Source organism: Mya arenaria, chromosome 17 (genome assembly GCF_026914265.1).
Source record: "Mya arenaria isolate MELC-2E11 chromosome 17, ASM2691426v1".
Classification (NCBI taxonomy): Eukaryota; Metazoa; Mollusca; class Bivalvia; order Myida; family Myidae; genus Mya; species Mya arenaria.
The window spans coordinates 15,656,385-15,674,300 of NC_069138.1; the positions used below are offsets into that span (position 1 = coordinate 15,656,385).

The 17,916-nt window shown below is 40.9% G+C and overlaps 2 protein-coding genes across 2 annotated transcripts; both read left to right on the forward strand.

Annotated features, from left to right (window-relative positions):
* Positions 1-151: 151 nt before the first annotated feature.
* On the forward strand, positions 152-10,031 carry LOC128223219 (uncharacterized). Its single transcript, XM_052932510.1, has 5 exons — positions 152-470; positions 1,805-1,953; positions 2,151-2,394; positions 4,943-5,738; positions 9,758-10,031. The coding sequence occupies exons 1-5, from the start codon at positions 152-154 to the stop codon at positions 10,029-10,031; spliced, it is 1,782 nt and encodes a 593-aa protein (XP_052788470.1).
* Positions 10,032-10,625: 594 nt separating this feature from the next.
* On the forward strand, positions 10,626-17,396 carry LOC128222796 (uncharacterized). The gene is made up of 5 exons (XM_052931909.1): positions 10,626-10,717; positions 14,493-14,629; positions 16,022-16,174; positions 16,906-16,952; positions 17,216-17,396. Exons 1-5 carry the CDS (start codon positions 10,653-10,655, stop codon positions 17,279-17,281), a joined length of 468 nt encoding a protein of 155 aa, XP_052787869.1. The 5' UTR covers positions 10,626-10,652; the 3' UTR covers positions 17,282-17,396.
* The last annotated feature ends 520 nt before the right edge of the window (positions 17,397-17,916 follow it).

Consider the following 17,916-nt stretch of genomic DNA (forward strand, 5'->3'; position numbering starts at 1 on the left):
TGTCATCAACTATACCATCCCCATGTCTCGTCATCAACTATACCACCTCCCAGTATAAACGCAAACTATACCATCCCCACGTCTCGACACCCACTATACCATCCCCACGTCTCGTCACCCATTATACCATCCCCACGTCTCGTCACCCACTATGCCATCCCCACGTCTCGTCATCACCTATACCATCTCCCAGTATAAACACCCACTACACCATCCCCACGTCTCGCCACCCACTGTACCACCCCCAGTCTCGTTTCCCACTATACCATTCCCCAGTTTCGTCACCCACTGTACCACCCCCCAGTCTCGACACCCACTTTTCAATCCCCCAGTCTCGTCATCCACTATACCATTCCCCAGTCTCGTCACCCACTATACCATTCCCCAGTCTCGTCACCCACTTTACCATCCCCCAGTCTCATCACCCACTATACCATCCCCAGTCTCGTCTTCAACTATACCTACTCCCAGTATAAACACCCACTATACCATCACCACGACTCATCACCCACTATACCATCCCCACGTCTCGTCATCAACTATACCACCTCCTAGTATAAACACCCACTATACCATCCCCACGTCTCGTCACCCACTATACCATCCCCACGTCTAGTCACCCACTATACCATCCCCACGTCTTGTCATCAACTATACCATCCCCATGTCTCGTCATCAACTATACCACCTCCCAGTATAAACGCAAACTATACCATCCCCACGTCTCGACACCCACTGTACCATCCCCACGTCTCGTCACCCATTATACCATCCCCACGTCTCGTCACCCACTATGCCATCCCCACGTCTCGTCATCACCTATACCATCTCCCAGTATAAACACCCACTACACCATCCCCACGTCTCGTCACCCACTTTACAATCCCCACGTCTCGTCACCCACTATACCATCCCCACGTCTCGTCACCCACTATACCATCCCCACGTCTCGTCACCCACTAGATAATACCCACGTCTCGTCACCCACTATACCATCCTTAGGTCTCGTCATCAACTATACCACCTCCCAGTATAAACACCCACTATACCATCCCAACGTCTCGTCAACCACTATACCACCTCCCAGTATAAACACCCACTATACCATCCCAACGTCTCGTCAACGACTATACCACCTCCCAGTATAAACACCCACTATACCATCCCAACGTCTCGTCAACGACTATACCATTCCCTAGTCTCGTATATACCATTCCCAAAGTCTCGTCAACAACTATTCTATCCTCCAATTAAAACACTTTACCACCATCAGTCTCTTCACCCACTATACCATTTCCCAGTCTCTTCACCGACTATACCATTTCCCAGCTTCTTCACCCACGTTACCATTCCCAAGTCTCTTCGCCCACTAATACCATTCCCCGAGTCTCGCCACCAACTATACCATCCCTCCAGGCTCTTCACCCACTATACCATAAGTCTCGTAACACACTATACCATCCCCTAGTCTCGTCACCCACTATACCATTTCGACAATCTCGTCACCCACTATACCACCTCCCAGTATAAACACTCACTATACCATCCCCACGTCTCATCAAACATTATATCATTCCCGAGTCTCGTCACCCACTATTCCATTCCCCAATCTCTTCACCCACTATACCATCACCCCACTTTCTTCAACCACTATACCACCCTCCAATTTCGTCAGCCACTATAACATTCACCACCCCGTCACCCACTGTACAATCCCCAGTCTCGTCACCCACATTTCAATCCCCTAGTCACGTCACCAACTAAACCATTCCCCAGTCTCGTCAACCAACATTCCATTCCCCAGTCTTGTCACCCAATTTACCATCCCCCAGTCTCATCTCATCACCCACTATACCATTCCCAGTTTCGTCACCCACTTTACCACCTCCCAGTATCAACACCTACTTTACCATCCCCACGCCTCGTCAACCACTATACCATTTCCACAGTCTCGTACTGAACTATTCTTTCCCCCCAGTTTCGTCACCCACTATACCATACCTCAGTCTCGTAAGCCAATATACCATCCCTCTAGTCTCGTCACCTACTATACCATTCCGACATTCTCGTCACCAACTATACCATCCTGAAGTCTAGTCACCCACTATACCTTCCACAATATATTGTCACCAACAATACCACTTCCCCAGTCTCGTCAGCCACTACATTATTACCCGAGTCTCGTCACCCTCTATACCATCCCTCAGTCTCGTCACCCACTTCACCATCCCCACAATCTCGTCACCCACTATATCATTCCCCCAGTCTCGTCACCCACTATTCCATTCAAACAGTCTCGTCACCCACTATACCATCCCAACAATCTCGTCACCCACTATATCATTCCCTCACTCTCGTCAACCACTATACCATTCTCCAGTCTCGTCACCCATTGTACCATCTCCAAAGTCTCATCACCCACTATATCATTTCCCAGTCATGTCACCTTCTATACCATCCCCCAGTCTCTTTACCCACTATATCATCCCCTAACTTTTGTCACCCACTATACCACTCCCCAGTCTCATGAACCACTATACCATTCCCCAGTCTCGTTGACCACTGTACCCCCCAGTCTCGACACCCACTTTTCAATCCCCCATTCTCGTCATCCACTATACCATTCTCCAGTCTCGTCATCAACTATACCATTCCCCAGTCTCGTCACCCAATTTACCATTTTCCAGTCTCGTCACCCATTATACCATTCAACAGTCTCGTCACCCACTGTACCACCCCCAATCTCATCACCCACTATACCATCCCAAGTCTCGTCATCAACTATACCACCTCCCAGTATAAACACCCACTATACCATCCCCACGTCTCGTCAACCACTATACCATTCCCTTGTCTCGTCACCCACTATTCTATCCTTCAATTAAAACACTTTACCAACATCAGTCTCTTCACCCACTAGACCATTTCCCAGTTTCTCCTCCGACGTTACCATTCCCCAGTCTCTTCGCCAACTATACCATTCCCCGAGTCTTGCCACAAACTATACCATCCCCCCAGTCTCTTCACCCACTATACCACCCAAAGTCTCGTCACCCAATAAACCATACCCCAAGTCTCGTAACACACTATACCATCTCCCTAGTCTCGTCACCCACTATACCATTTCGACAATCGCGTCACCCATTATACCACCTCCCAGTATAAACACTCACTATACCATCCCCACGTCTCGTCAAACACTATACCATTCCCCAGTCTCGTCACAAACTATACCATTCCCCAATCTCTTCACCCACTTTACCATCCCCCACTTTCTTTACCCACTATACCACCCCCATTCTCGTCACCCACTATAATATTCCCCCACCCCGTCACCCACTGTACCATTCCGAGTCTCGTCATCCACTTTTCAATCCACTAGTCTCGTCACCCATTAAATCATTCCCCAGTCTCGTCACCCACTATACTATTCCCCAATCTCGTCATCCACTTAATCATTGACCAAGTCTCATCTCATCACCCAATATACCATTTCCCAGTTTCGTCAGCCACTATACAACCTCTCAGTATCAACACCCACGATACCATCCCCACGTCTCGTCAACCACTATACCATTCCCACAGTCTCGTCACCCACTAAACGATCCACCATATCTTGTCACAAACTATACCATTCCCCCAGTCTCGTCAGCCACTATACCATTCCCCAAGTCTCGTCACCCACTATACCATCCCCATAATCTCGTCACCCACTTATCATTCCCTCAATCTCGTCACCCACTATATCATCCCCACAATCTCGCCACCCACTATATCATTCCCCCAGCCTCGTCACACACTTATACTATCCCCACAGTCTCGTCACCCACTATACCATTCCCCAGTTTCTTTACCCAATATACCATCCCCCAGTTTCTTCGCCCACTATACCATTCCCAAGTCTCGTTACCCACTTTACCATTCCCACAGTCTCGTCACTAACTATACTATTCCCCAGTCTCATCACCCACTATACCATCTCCAGTATCTTCACCCACTATACCACCCCAAGTTTCTTCAACCACTCTACCATCCCCAGTCTCTAAAAAGACTTTGCCACCACCAGTCTCTTCATCCACTTTACCACCACCCAGTCTCTTCACCCACTATACCATTTTCCAGTCTCTTCGTCCACTATACCAATCTCCGAGTCTCGCCACCAATCTCCGCAACTATACCATCCCCCAGGTCTCTTCACTCACTATACAACCTCGAGTCTCTTCACGCACAACACCTCCCCAGTCTTTTCACCCACTAAACCATCCCCTAGTCCCTTCTACCTCTTGACAAACCCCAGTCTCTTCACCCACTATACCAACCCCCAGTCTCTTTAACCTCAATACTATCTTCGAGTCACTTCACCCACTTTACCATTCCCCAGTCTCTTCGCCCACTATACCATTTCCAGTCTCGTCACCAACTTTACCATCCCTATAGTATCTTCACCCACTATAACATCCCCCAGTCTCGTCAAAAACTATACAATGAACCAACTCTCTTCACCCAGTATACCATCCCCCAGTCCCGTCACCTACTACACAATCCCTCCGGTATCTTTACCCTTTATACAATCCCCTTCGTCTCATCACCAACTATAACACCCACCCAGTCTCGTCACACAATATATAAACCCCCAGACTCTTCACCCACTATACCATCCCCCAGTCTCTTCACCCACTATACCATCACCCAGTCTCTTCACCAACTATACGTTTTCTCAGTCTAGTAACCCACTATACCACCCCAGTCTCTTCCCAACTATATATTTTCTCAGTCTAGTAACCCATTATACCATCCCCCAGTCTCTTCACCCGCTATACCATCTCCCGATCTCTTCACTCACTATACCTTCCCCCAGTCATTGCACCAACTATACCATTTCCCAGTCTTTTCACTCACGAAACCATTCTTAAGTCATTTCACCCATTATACCATCCCCCAGTCTCCTCACCCACTATACCATTCCCCAGCATCTTCACCCGCGAAACCATTCTCCAGTCTCTTCGACATCTATACCATTCCCCAGTCTCTTCACACACACAATACCACCACCCTAGTCTCGTCACTCACTATACCATCCCCCCAGTCTCGTCACCCACTTTACCATCCCCCAGTTTCTTCAACAACTATACCATTCCCAAGTCTCGTTTCCCACTTTACCATTCACACAGTCTCGTCACCCACAATACCACCACCCCATTTTCGTCACCCACTTTGCCATCCACAATGTCTCTTTTCCCACTATACCATTCCCCAGTATCGTCAGTCACTGTACCAATCCACAGTCTTGCCACACACCATAGCATCCCCAAGAATCGTCACCCACTATACCATTCCCAAGTCTCTTCACCCACTATATTCCCAACTCTCGTCACCCACTATACCAACCCCCAAGTTTTTCCAGCCACTAAATCATTCCCCAGTCTCGTCGACCACTATACCATCCCCTTGTATCGTCACACACTATACCATCCTCCAGTCGCATTATCCAATTTACTATTCCCCGAGTCTCGCCACCAACTATACCATTTACCCAGTCTCGTCAACCACTATACCACCATCAGTCTTTTCACCCACTTTACCGTCCACTATCTCGTCACCCACTTTACAATCCCCAAGTCTCGTCACCCACTATACCATTCCGACAATCTCGTCACCAGCAATACCATCCCCCAGTCTAGTCACCCACTATACAATCCACCATATCTTGTCACCAACTATACCATTCACCCAGTCAGGTCAGCCACTTTTCCATTCCTCCAATCTCGTCATCCACTATACCATCCCCACAAATTACCCACTTTATTATTCCCCCAGTCTCTTCACCAACTATACTATCCCCCAGTCTTGTCACCCACAATAATACCCTCCCCCAGTCTCGTCACCCACTATACCATTCCCCAGTCTCGTCAACCAGTATACCATTCCCTGAGTCTCTTTACCCACCATACCATTCACCAGTCTCTTCACCCACTATACCACCTCCAGTTTCATCCACTATACCATCCCCCAGTCTCATCACCCACTTTACCACCACGTGCTTCTTCACACGCTTTACCACCTCCCAGTCTTTACCCACTATACCATCTCCCAGTCTCTTCACTCACTTTTCTATTCCCCAGACACTTCGGCCACTATACCACCCCCTAGTCTCTTGACCCACTATACCATCCCCCAGCCTCTTAACTCACTTTACCACCCCCAAGTCTCTTCAACCACGATACCATCTCCCAGTCTCTTCACCCACTTTAACATTCCCCAGTCTCTTTGCCCACTATACCATTTCCCAAGTCTCGTCACCAACTTTACCATCCCTTTAGTGTCTTCACCCATTATAACATCCTCCCCCAGTCTCGTCAACAACTTATGGAGCGGTATTTGGGTCAAACATGAAATTGGCAATTTGTTAATATTTATATGCTTTATTAATAATCTGTTTCAATACATTTCATTCATATGTAACCGAACCTCAACGAGTGGTAGTAAGCCGCACGGGCGGTTACAAGAACCCTCAGGTTCGACACAGGGCAAAGGCAGGGAGGTTGGGCGTGAAAAACAACTGAGATGTTTTCATTTTTTTTATACAATCTATTCAAGAATTTAAGTTCATTAATTATATTCAAATGGAAATAACACAGTAAAACAAAAACAACTATGAAACTAACAAATGTCCAAGCTACACCTAGCTGCTCAGGCAAGCCATAATGCAACATTATGTTGTAAGGTTAAAACAATTCTGTAGAGTGTCAAATATTGATTAACACAGTTTAAAAAGCTAAACTCCAAGTAATTTATTTTTAACTATCAAAAATCAGAGAACTTTCACATCTCAGTTACAATAATCAAGTTTTAAATTGAAAAACCTATATAAATCAAAGTGCTGAAAGCACTGATGGACTAGGGCCTCATTTAGGGGAATGTTGACAACCATGTTATAAGCATTTAAAAAAATCGGCTCACATCACAAGGGGTCACTGTTTAATGGGCTAACTTAAACTTTTGACTTAAATTAATTTCATGCAAGCTGCAAAGGAAATTTGAAAAATCTCATTAAGTGTGTGTGTAGTGGGGGGGGGGGCTTAAGCGTTAAATCAGATAAAGTCATAGGTCTGTTATTTGCAGTTTCAGAGAAGATTTTCAATGATGTAATTATATACTATATAGAAAACCTGTCACCTCTTTTTCAGGGGAGCTTTAAACCACAGGGCCATACTTTGAACACTCTTTGTAAAAGACATCTACATTGTACACGTACGTCAGACTGCATGCACAATGCTATTAGGAAGTAGTTTTTATTTGAAAAGTGAGGAATTATTTTCTCACTCTTAATTAGTGCTTTGTATTCAATTAATATAAAATGTTACCATGATAACTTAGTGCTGTTGATAAATATTATGCACTGCCTTCTGTCTCATGCTATTCTTATTACTGCTGCAGAATTTTGTACAAAGCAAGTTGAGTAGACTAAGATGAGATGAATATCGTTTATCAAGTATGAACTATTGAAATGTCTTTTAAATACAATGTATTTAAAAGACATTTCAATATTTCATACTTGATAAACGATATTCATTATATACATTGACCATCAAATTTCATAACATGGTGTCAGCAGTTCATCACACTGCTTGTGAGAATGGAATACCAATCACAATCATATTCTTTATCATATACCCATCATCAATCCACATGCAATACGTATCACAAAATACTTTAACCCATATTCCGCTCCAGTGCATTACGGCCATATACCACTCTTGTGACGTCATGTCATAACAAGTATGTTGCGCAATATTAAATTGACCAATGAGTACATCCTTAAAATGCAATTTATTATGCAAAGATGTGGCTTTTAAGTGATCTAATCAGTAATGTATATAATAAAGGATTATTAGTACTGCGTTTTAATCCGGATATGGCGGAATGTCATATTCGATTCTGGTAGTTTTTTGTAGATTTTGATTTTACTCGGCTGTGCCTTGTGAAAACCGAATCTGCAAAAATCCACTTGAGTCGAATACAACCTCCTGGATCAAAACGCAGTACTTATAACCCTATTATGTACAAAACCTGTTACCCCATGGACAGAGCATCTTTAACCCACAGGGCCATTGTAACTTTGAACAATCATTGTATGCAGTAGTTATAACCCTATTATGTACAAAACCTGTCACCCCATGGACAGAGCATCTTTAACCCACAGGGCCATTGTAACTTTGAACAATCATTGTAAGCAGTACTTATAACCCTATTATGTACAAAACCTGTTACCCCATGGACAGAGCATATTTAACCCACAGGGCCATTGTAACTTTGAACAATCATTGTTTGCATGCAGTACTTATAACCCTATTATGTACAAAACCTGTAACCCCATGGACAGAGCATCTTTAACCCACAGGGCCATTGTAACTTTGAACAATCATTGTTTGCAGTACTTATAACCCTATTATGTACAAAACATGTTACCCCGTGGACAGAGCATCTTTAACCCACAGGGCCATTGTAACTTTGAACAATCATTGTAAGCAGTACTTATAACCCTATTATGTACAAAACCTGTTACCCCATGGACAGAGCATCTTTAACCAATAGGGCCATTGTAACTTTGAACAATCATTGTAAAAGTCAACTACATGTCAGACTACAAAGTAGTTTGGAAAAATGAGAATTATTTTCTCCGTCTTAATTTGTATGCATTAGATAATAAATGCAGCAGTTGACCATTCATATATTGTCCTCTGTCACTGTCCTGATAGATCCCTATCTCAATAGTTGCAAAAGGTTGTAGGTTCATGATTCCCTGGGCCAATATGTCATACAGAAAGAAGATGTCGAATGTAGAATCAAGAAGCTTTCTTTCAGGCACTTAAATTGAATAGTACTGGACATTTGGAATGCAAAGAATTTGTTGGATTCGTAGGCAACATGTATCAGGTGTTGCAGTACATTTGGCAAATACTTTCACCAATTTTTTAGGTTGCTAAATCAGAGTTTGAATAATTCTGAAAACTAGATGTGCCTTTAATTGCAGTAATTTGAACTCATAATGTCGATTAAGCTGGTTAAGCAATACTGCAGTTCCTTGGTATGGGGATTGCTTTATTTACTTTAATAAACAAACATTTCTTGCGTTGGATAGTGCAATGTATCTTTGATTTGGATTATAAAGTATAACTTATATAAATAAATATATATTCTTAATTTTGAATATGTAATTAGACAATTAGTTAATTTTTCAACCGCGCACCAAAACCCTGAATCTGAATACACAAGCTAATGCATCAGTCAATTGTAACCATGCCCCCCCCCCCCACCCGGTCCGGGAATAACGGGGAATTCCCGGCCCTGTGGAGATAATCTGGTGGTTAAGTCCCCACCAAATGCACCCGCACCCAAGTGACATTAGGTTAATAGGTTAAGCCCCAGTCTCATCAGCCACTATACCATCTCCCAGTCTCGTCAGCCACTATACCATCCCCGAAGTCTCGTCGTAATAGATTAAACGTTTCTATAAGAACGTGACATTTTGACAAAATGTGAATACTTTTGAAGTTCTACTTTCCCCAAAAATGTTTATTTGATTTTCCTGTTTATTTTTAAAGAAGTTATCATTCATATAATTACAATTATCATTAAGATGACCTTTCAGTCCGATAAAGGTCAGATCGTGGGTGACTTATTTTCTTGTCTGGCTTAATTGGAACATCTGATAAGGCAAGGCCAAATGCTTTTTATTTTTGTCTTTATATTGTAGTATTCTCTCAGCAACAATCCTACAGAATGCCCCGGAATCCCCTGAATGCCCCGTCAACCCCCGGAATGCCCCCGCAATACCTGAAATGCTTCCGCAATCCCCGAAGTACCACTGCAATCCCCAAAATGACCCTGCATTCCCGAAACGCCAACTGCAATCCCAAGAACGCTTCTACAATCCCCGGAACGCCCTCGCAATCCCAGGAATGCCCCCGCGATCCCCGGAATGCCCACGCAATCTCCGGAATGCCCCAGCGATCCCCGGAATGCCCTAGCAATCCCCAGAATGCCCCCGAAATCCCCGAAATGTTCCCGGAATGCCCCCGCAATCCCTGAAATGCCCCCCCCCCCGAAATGCTCACGCAATCCCTGTAATTCCCGGAATGCCCCAAGCAATCCCCGAAATTCCCCAGCAATCACCGGAATGACCCCGCAATCCCCGGAATGACACCGAAATCCCCGAAATGTTCCTGGAATGCCTGTTTGCTACTCAATGAGGATGCTTGAGTGCATGTATGCTACTCAATGAGGATGCTTGAGTGCCTTTATGCTATTCAATGAGGATGGTTGTCTTGAAAGTTACCCTTCTTATATATTTAAGTGTATACTGAAAAGGGTCCAGCACCTATCGCAGAATTTAATTCAACCGAGTGTGTATAGAAGAAGTAATAGTTAGTGGTAAATAATATTTTGTGGAGTATACAACAAACAACAACAACACACATCAGATCTGCAAACCTTGTATCATTTATAAAAAAAACAAAAACTTGATGTCGAGAAGTGTTTCACTACAGACGTTTGCCTTCAAAATACTTAGCTTGGCCTAATCCGTACACATTTCGAAATGTCCGTACGTTGAGAAAAGTATAAATGTCTGCGACTTTAAGGGAATCTTTATGTCCACTGAAACAATGACAATGTTTTTAATGGTGGTTATATCCTTTTTCCTGACTGTTAATTGGTAAGTGAATTTGTCTTGTCTAATTCAAATAAATGTTTGCATTTTAGCATAGCAATTTTTACGAATTATTGATGTCGGATTTGACAGTTCGGTTTGTTTGTTCGCTTGTGAATGTTACTGTTTGTCAAAGGATGACAATAACATGACGTGGGCTCGGAAGGTCAAACATATACTCGGCAATATAAGTCATGAAACAACCCAATTAATATTGGTATTTAAAAACAAGTTTTTATCTGTCACATATGATAAACATGTTTGGAAATTGTTAACTATAATTCACATTAATCAATGGGTATTAATTATTTACAGCGTCAAAACATGCTTGGTATGGGTATGGTCTGGCATCAACAGTCTCAAATTTACGGTGGTCGTTCGGTTATTTAGAGGCTACATTTCAATCATAGAACAGAACGGCCAGCTCTGAAATACGACGTCAGTAATGTGTTTGACGCATTGTTTTGAATAGGTTGTGTCGCAAACTGTTTGTCAACCCATACAGCCCGTCGATGAACTATTTTTAGTTCAAGCAAACTGTATGCGGCAGTCGTGTTTGTGCCGACGTCCTTTTCGGCGGCGTCAGGATGTTAATCATTTCAGAGTTTGTTTCTTGAACATGGTAAAATTTAAATCTGCTACTATGAGTGATTCATTTATTTCATTATAAAAAATATACTATCATTACAGCGTTAAAATGTTCTTGTTAAGCAAGAAAACAAAATGCTAAAATGTGTAAGAGTAATCGTTCTTTTCTTTTCAATGAACGTAAACAATATTCCTATTTATCGTTTTTTCCCTTCTCTATAAAAGTTAAACTCGTATATAATTACAAACTCATCATTTTGTCAACTAAGAAATGAATGCGGTGGTGGCACGCCTTTTCGCCGAATATAGATCGTGGCGATCTGTATGCGGTGGTAGCACGCCTTTTCGCTGTATATAGATCGTGGCGATCTGTATGCGGTGGTAGCACGCCTTTTCGCTGTATATAGATAATGGCGATCTGTATACGGTGGTAGCATGCCTTTTCGCCGTATACAGATCATCATTGTCACCGTATATAGATCATTGTCGCCGTATATAGATCATTGTCGCCGTAAATAGAGATCATTGTCGCCGTATATAGATCACTGTCGCCGTATCTAAAGATCATTGTCGCCGTATATAGATCTTGGCGACCTTGTCTCCACCTTTCGGAGCCCTAACTGCTCGGATTGACAATAAAATAAAGTAGACAGCTGTGTTACAAACGGGCTTATGTAAGGTTCAAAATTCACCACCCAACACCTTGACGATGTCATCATTTTTAATATCGTTCTTAATAAATCATAAGGTGACTATTTTGTCGTGGGTCGAACTACTTGTACTTTAAATAGGATTTTGTCCGGACATAAACCAGGAAGGCGATAAGGAAATATTAAATAACATCACAACGGCTCATGAATGTACATAGAGTATGGTATTGCAGTGGCATTCACCCGAACTGCCTATACACCATTTCACTAATATCAGAGTTTGTATGTTCATACTTTCATGTTACAATCAGAAGTCACACGTTAATACTTGTAACAATTAAAAGTCATACGTGTGATTACATGTTACAATCAAATGTCATAAGTGGGATGACATGTTACAATCAAATGTCATAAGTGGGATGACATGTTACAGTCAAATGTCATAAGTGGGATGACATGTTACAGTCAAATGTCATAAGTGGGATGACATGTTACAATCAAATGTCATAAGTGGGATGACATGTTACAATCAAATGTCATAAGTGGGATGACATGTTACAATCAAATGTCATAAGTGGGATGACATGTTACAGTCAAATGTCATAAGTGGGATGACATGTTACAGTCAAATGTCATAAGTGGGATGACATGTTACAATCAAATGTCATAAGTGGGATGACATGTTACAGTCAAATGTCATAAGTGGGATGACATGTTACAGTCAAATGTCATAAGTGGGATGACATGTTACAGTCAAATGTCATAAGTGGGATGACATGTTACAGTCAAATATCATAAGTGGGATGACATGTTACAATCAAATGTCATAAGTGGGATGACATGTTACAGTCAAATGTCATAAGTGGGATGACATGTTACAGTCAAATCGCATAAGTGTGATAACAAGTTACAGTCAAATGTCATAGTGTGATGATATGTTACAGTCAAATGTCATAAGTGTGATGACATAGTTCAGTCAAATGTCATAGTGTAATGACATGTTACCGTCAAATGTCATGGATATGATGACATGTTACACTCAAGTGACTGTGACGACATGGTACAGTCAAATGAGAGTGATGACATGCTACAGTCAAATGTCTTTAGTGTGATGACATATTACAGTTAAATGAGAGTGATGACACGTTCCAGTCAAGTGAGTGTCATGACATGTTACAGTCAAGTGAGAGTCATTACATGAAAGAGTCATGTCACAGTGATAGCATGTTACAGTCAAATGACATTAGTGTCATGATATGTTACAGTCAAGTGAGTGTGATGACATATTTCAGTAAAAGGTCATTAGTGTGATGACATGTTACAGTCAAGTGAGTGCCATTACATATTACAGTCAGGTGATTGTCATGACATATTACAGTCAGGTGATTGTCATGACATGTTACATTCAAATGTCATTTGTGTGATGCCGTGTTAGTCAAGTGAGTTTGATGACATGTTAAAGTCAAGTGAGTTTGATGACATGTTACAGTCAAATGTCATTTTTGTGATGCCGTGTTACAGTCAAGTGAGTTTGATGACATGTTAAAGTCAAGTGAGTTTGATGACATGTTACAGTCAAATGTCATTTGTGTGATGCCGTGTTACAGTCAAGTGAGTTTGATGACATGTTACAGTCAAGTGTATTTGATGACATGTTACAGTCAAGTGAGTGTGATGACATGTTACAGTCAAATGCCATAAGTGTGATGGCATGTTACAGTCAGGTGAGAGTGATGTCATGTTACAGGCAAATGTTATGAGTGTGATGACATTTTACAGTCAAGTGAGTGTCATGACATGTTGCAGTCAAGTGAGAGTGATGCCATGTTACAGTCAAGTGAGTGTGATGACATGTTACACTCAAATGTGTTTCATGACATGTTAGAGTCAATTGTCATAAGTGTGATGACATTTTACAGTCAAGTGAGTGTGATGACATGTTACAGTCAAGTGAGAGTGATGACATGTTACAGTCAAGTGAGAGTGATGACAGGATGCAATCAAGCGAGTGCGATGACATGTAACAGTCAAATGAGTGTGATGACATGTTAAAGTCAAATATTATGAGTGTGATGACATGTTACAGTCAAATGTTATGAGTGTGATGAAATTGTATTTACAGTCAAATGTTATGAGTGTGATGATATGTTAAAGTCAAATGTTATGAGTGTGATGATATTTTACAGTCAAATGTTATGAGTGTGATGACATGTTACAGTCAAGTGAGAGTGATGACATGTTACAGTCAAATGTTATAATGTGTGATGACATGTTGCAGACAAATGTCATTTGTGTGATGCCGTGTTACAGTCAAGTCAGTGTGATGACATGTTACAGTCAAGTGAGTGATATGACATGTCACAGTCAAATGTCATAAGTGTGATGACAGGTCACAGTCAAATGAGTGTGCTGACAGGTCACAGTCAAATGTGTCATAAGTGTGATGACATGTTACAGTCAAGTGAGTGTGATGATATGTTACAGTCAAGTGAGTGAGATGATATGTTACAGTCAAATATCCTGAGTGTGGGGACATGTTTCAGCCAGACGTTTACACTTCCAAACAACCATGACCTGACGCAGCTGGTGAATACTCAGTTTAATAAACTAGACGCTGACGGCAATGGGGAACTGTCAATGGCTGAGCTGCATGCGCTGGAAACCTTTGAGGACACAAACCGTAAGAATAAAACAAAAGAATTATTGTTCGTGTCAACATAGTTCAGGTTCATAACACAGATTTTCAGATACGCATTTATTACGACATAAAACTTTTACTGTGTTTAGTTAGAAAAGCATTTGCATTCAAACTTGAAAATGCTTAAAGATTAGGAGTTGTTGCAAGCACAATAATGCTAGATATTGTAAACAAGAAAGCCATGTGACATTCTTGTTATAAGTTGACTTTTTGTTGTAAACATAAAGTGAATTTATATCACTATATGTTTTGAATGCTACCTTTTTTAAATGTTATTAAGAGGAAAAGTTGATATAACATCCATTGTGCAATAAATATTACATTAGTTCGATATTTTTTTTATAAACATTTCGCTGTAAAAGAATACTCAGCAAAAGAGGTTTGTGACTTGGTACAACACTGAAAAGTAACTTGGGAGACCTAAATATAGAGTCTGTTATGTTAAAAACGATACAATTATGTAGGTCCATTTCTTAAAAAAAAAAGTTTTCTTGGAAATAAATGCAGCTTCTATTTCTCTTACTCATATAGTTCTCGGAGATGATAGGTCACGACAGATAATGAATAATGGTCAAACAAAGTGAAACTGAAAACACGTGCAAATAAAACCTTTGACAGCAATGCTGTTGGTGTGTCGCTTAAGTATTATAAGGTGATTGTTTTAAAGCAATAACTGCATGACACGAAGGGACTCCACGCCGTGGTCCATGACGTCGGCATCAGCCAAGATGTAAACTAGCAGTTTGATGGTAATTAGTTTCATTCCGGTTTTAACCGGCAACTGTTGCAAAGCTGATCGCTGTACATAATGGAACTGTGTAATGGGTCTGTTTTAATGACATGTTCTGCTTTTTTAAATTAAATATTATGGCCTGTTTTAACATTTGCAATTTTTGATTACAATGCACAACTGACTCCTTCCCAATCCATGCGCCACGTAAACGGTGAACGGTGTATTTCCGATCTGGAAGTTCCGTCAGCTTATACACGTCACAAGAATGTAATGTAAAACAAATTAAAAGTTAACATTGTAGATCAATACAATCCTGAAATTTATGTTGTTTCTGCATACATAAAAGTCAACAATTTAATGACTTATTGTCCCAGGCCTTGCTTTCATCAAATACGTTGATTATGCCGTAAATATCCAATGGAGAACGTTTAACTTATAGATTGCGCTTAAAAATATATGACTTTGACTGAGCAATATTGGCTGAAAAAATAATGAAACAAATACGATGTCGCATGACTTTTTTGCCGGGTATATTTGTTACAGAGTATGGCTAGTTAAATTAAATAATATGTTATCTTACTTTATTTACTTTAGTGTACTATTTGAGAGAGCAGAATGGGACAGTTTTCCTCTTATTCCAGATGACGGGAATGTCACCTTACAAGAGTACATGGATGCGTTCAATCTACCCATGGAAGTAGCTCAGCCGATCTTCAATGTTTATGACAAGAATCATGATGGTGTCATCCCAGAAAACTTTCTTGCAGATTACTACCACCTTCTGGACAAGGATAGTGAGCATATGCACTTCACTTACGCACTGTTTTGTCGGTGCTTGGACGGCATATTCACTTCACTTACGCAATGTTTTGTCGGTGCTGGGACGGCATATGCACTTCACTTATTCAATGTTTTGCCGGTGCTTGGACGGCATATGCACTTCACTTAATCAATGTTTTGTCGGTGCTTGGACTGCATACGCACTTCACTTAATCAATGTTTTGTCGGTGCTTGGTCGGCATATGCACTTCACTTAATCAATGTTTTGTCGGTGCTTGGTCGCCATATGCACTTCACTTAATCAATGTTTTTCGGCATAAAAGGATATTTATCTTCTATAATACTATGCTTACTATTACACATACATTTGTGTGAAGTACAAACCTACCTCATGTTATCTCAATTCCCAAACAGAGTGGTGACAATTAAAATGTTCAATAAGTTTGTTTTAATATTAGTTTAAACAAATAAATTCCTAAGAACATGTTTTATCAGCATATAATTTCAATGACCCTTAGTTATGTTGTAATAAAATAAATAAGAGTAAGGGATGCAACTAAGGGGATCTTTGTTAAACAGTTTTTTAGAGACTTAAGTTTTTAATTTGATTTATTAGACACTGTAGATATAAGCAATCGAGCCTCTATAAGCTTCTGTGATGATTCGTCTACATTGTCAGATGGTTTGATGCCTTCTCAATCATCATCGTTGTTGACAAAACATGCCAACTCTTTATTTTTTTCAGCTGATGGCATCGTCACAATGCACGAATATGATAAATATGTGGTAACGGTAGGTTTTGTCCAAAGCGGGCATTTTAAGAAAAACATATATTGTCAAAAGCACATATATTGATGAACATTTTAATGTACAAAAAGTGTGCACAAATATTCCAAATACTTATATCAAATTTGATAACCTGGTAGCGAGTAGGTGACAATGGCACCACAGTTTGTATTTAATGCAGTCCGAGTAAATGACATTTTGAACGGTATAGATTTTTTTTTGTTAAGGATCTTGATTGCTGTCTTATCTTGTATTTCTCTGTGGTTTAGTTAATGGAGTGTTTGTTCGGTCATGGACACGGCACACACGGACACGGGCCAAACTGCGACCATTAACAGACAAATAGCAGACCAATAACAGACCATTCTTCGACCACTATTTGAACACTTGAATACTATCGAATACTTTGTAGCATAATTGATAATCTATTATAATAAATGTCAATGTGAACATGGATTCGTTGTGTTTTTTTCCAGACATTTACTTGCCAGCGGTGACAAATCAAGGTACGAGAAAACTATTTATCCAATCGAAAATATTTCATTTAGTATTAACCTAGAATCATGGAAATATGTTTATTGTTGTCGTTCAAGAGTGCATGATCATGAGTGCTGTCTTAAAGATGTCAAATTCTCAGGAAATTGTAATCTACAACCGTTTCTTTAAAGATGAATTATCAAACAACAGGTAACTTCGTTACTAAGTGTGATACAAATTGTTCACAGAGAAAAAGGGTCGGTAAAATATGTATGACAAACATAGTTGAATCAAGATGTACATTTCTAGATAAGTTCCAAGTAAACCGGTCGATTGTCGAACAAAAGGTACATTTCTAGATAAGTTCCATGTAAGCCAGTCGATTGTCGAACAAAAGGTTCATTTCTAGATAAGTTCCATGTAAGCCAGTCGATTGTCGAACAAAAGGTTCATTTCTAGATAAGTTCCATGAAAGCCAGTCGATTGTCGAACA

Excerpts from the sequence above, each read along its gene's own strand:
- LOC128223219 (XM_052932510.1), top strand. The coding sequence starts at position 152 with ATGCCATCCCCACGTCTCGTCATCACCTATACCATCTCCCAGTATAAA. Across the intron at positions 471-1,804 it reads TTCAACTATACCTACTCCCA|TCTTGTCACCCAATTTACCA; the intron begins GTATAAACACCC and ends TCCATTCCCCAG. Across the intron at positions 1,954-2,150 it reads TATACCATTTCCACAGTCTC|TCTCGTCAGCCACTACATTA; the intron begins GTACTGAACTAT and ends CCACTTCCCCAG.
- LOC128222796 (XM_052931909.1), top strand. The coding sequence starts at position 10,653 with ATGTCCACTGAAACAATGACAATGTTTTTAATGGTGGTTATATCCTTT. Across the intron at positions 10,718-14,492 it reads TTTTTCCTGACTGTTAATTG|CCAGACGTTTACACTTCCAA; the intron begins GTAAGTGAATTT and ends GACATGTTTCAG. Across the intron at positions 14,630-16,021 it reads AACCTTTGAGGACACAAACC|ATGACGGGAATGTCACCTTA; the intron begins GTAAGAATAAAA and ends CTCTTATTCCAG.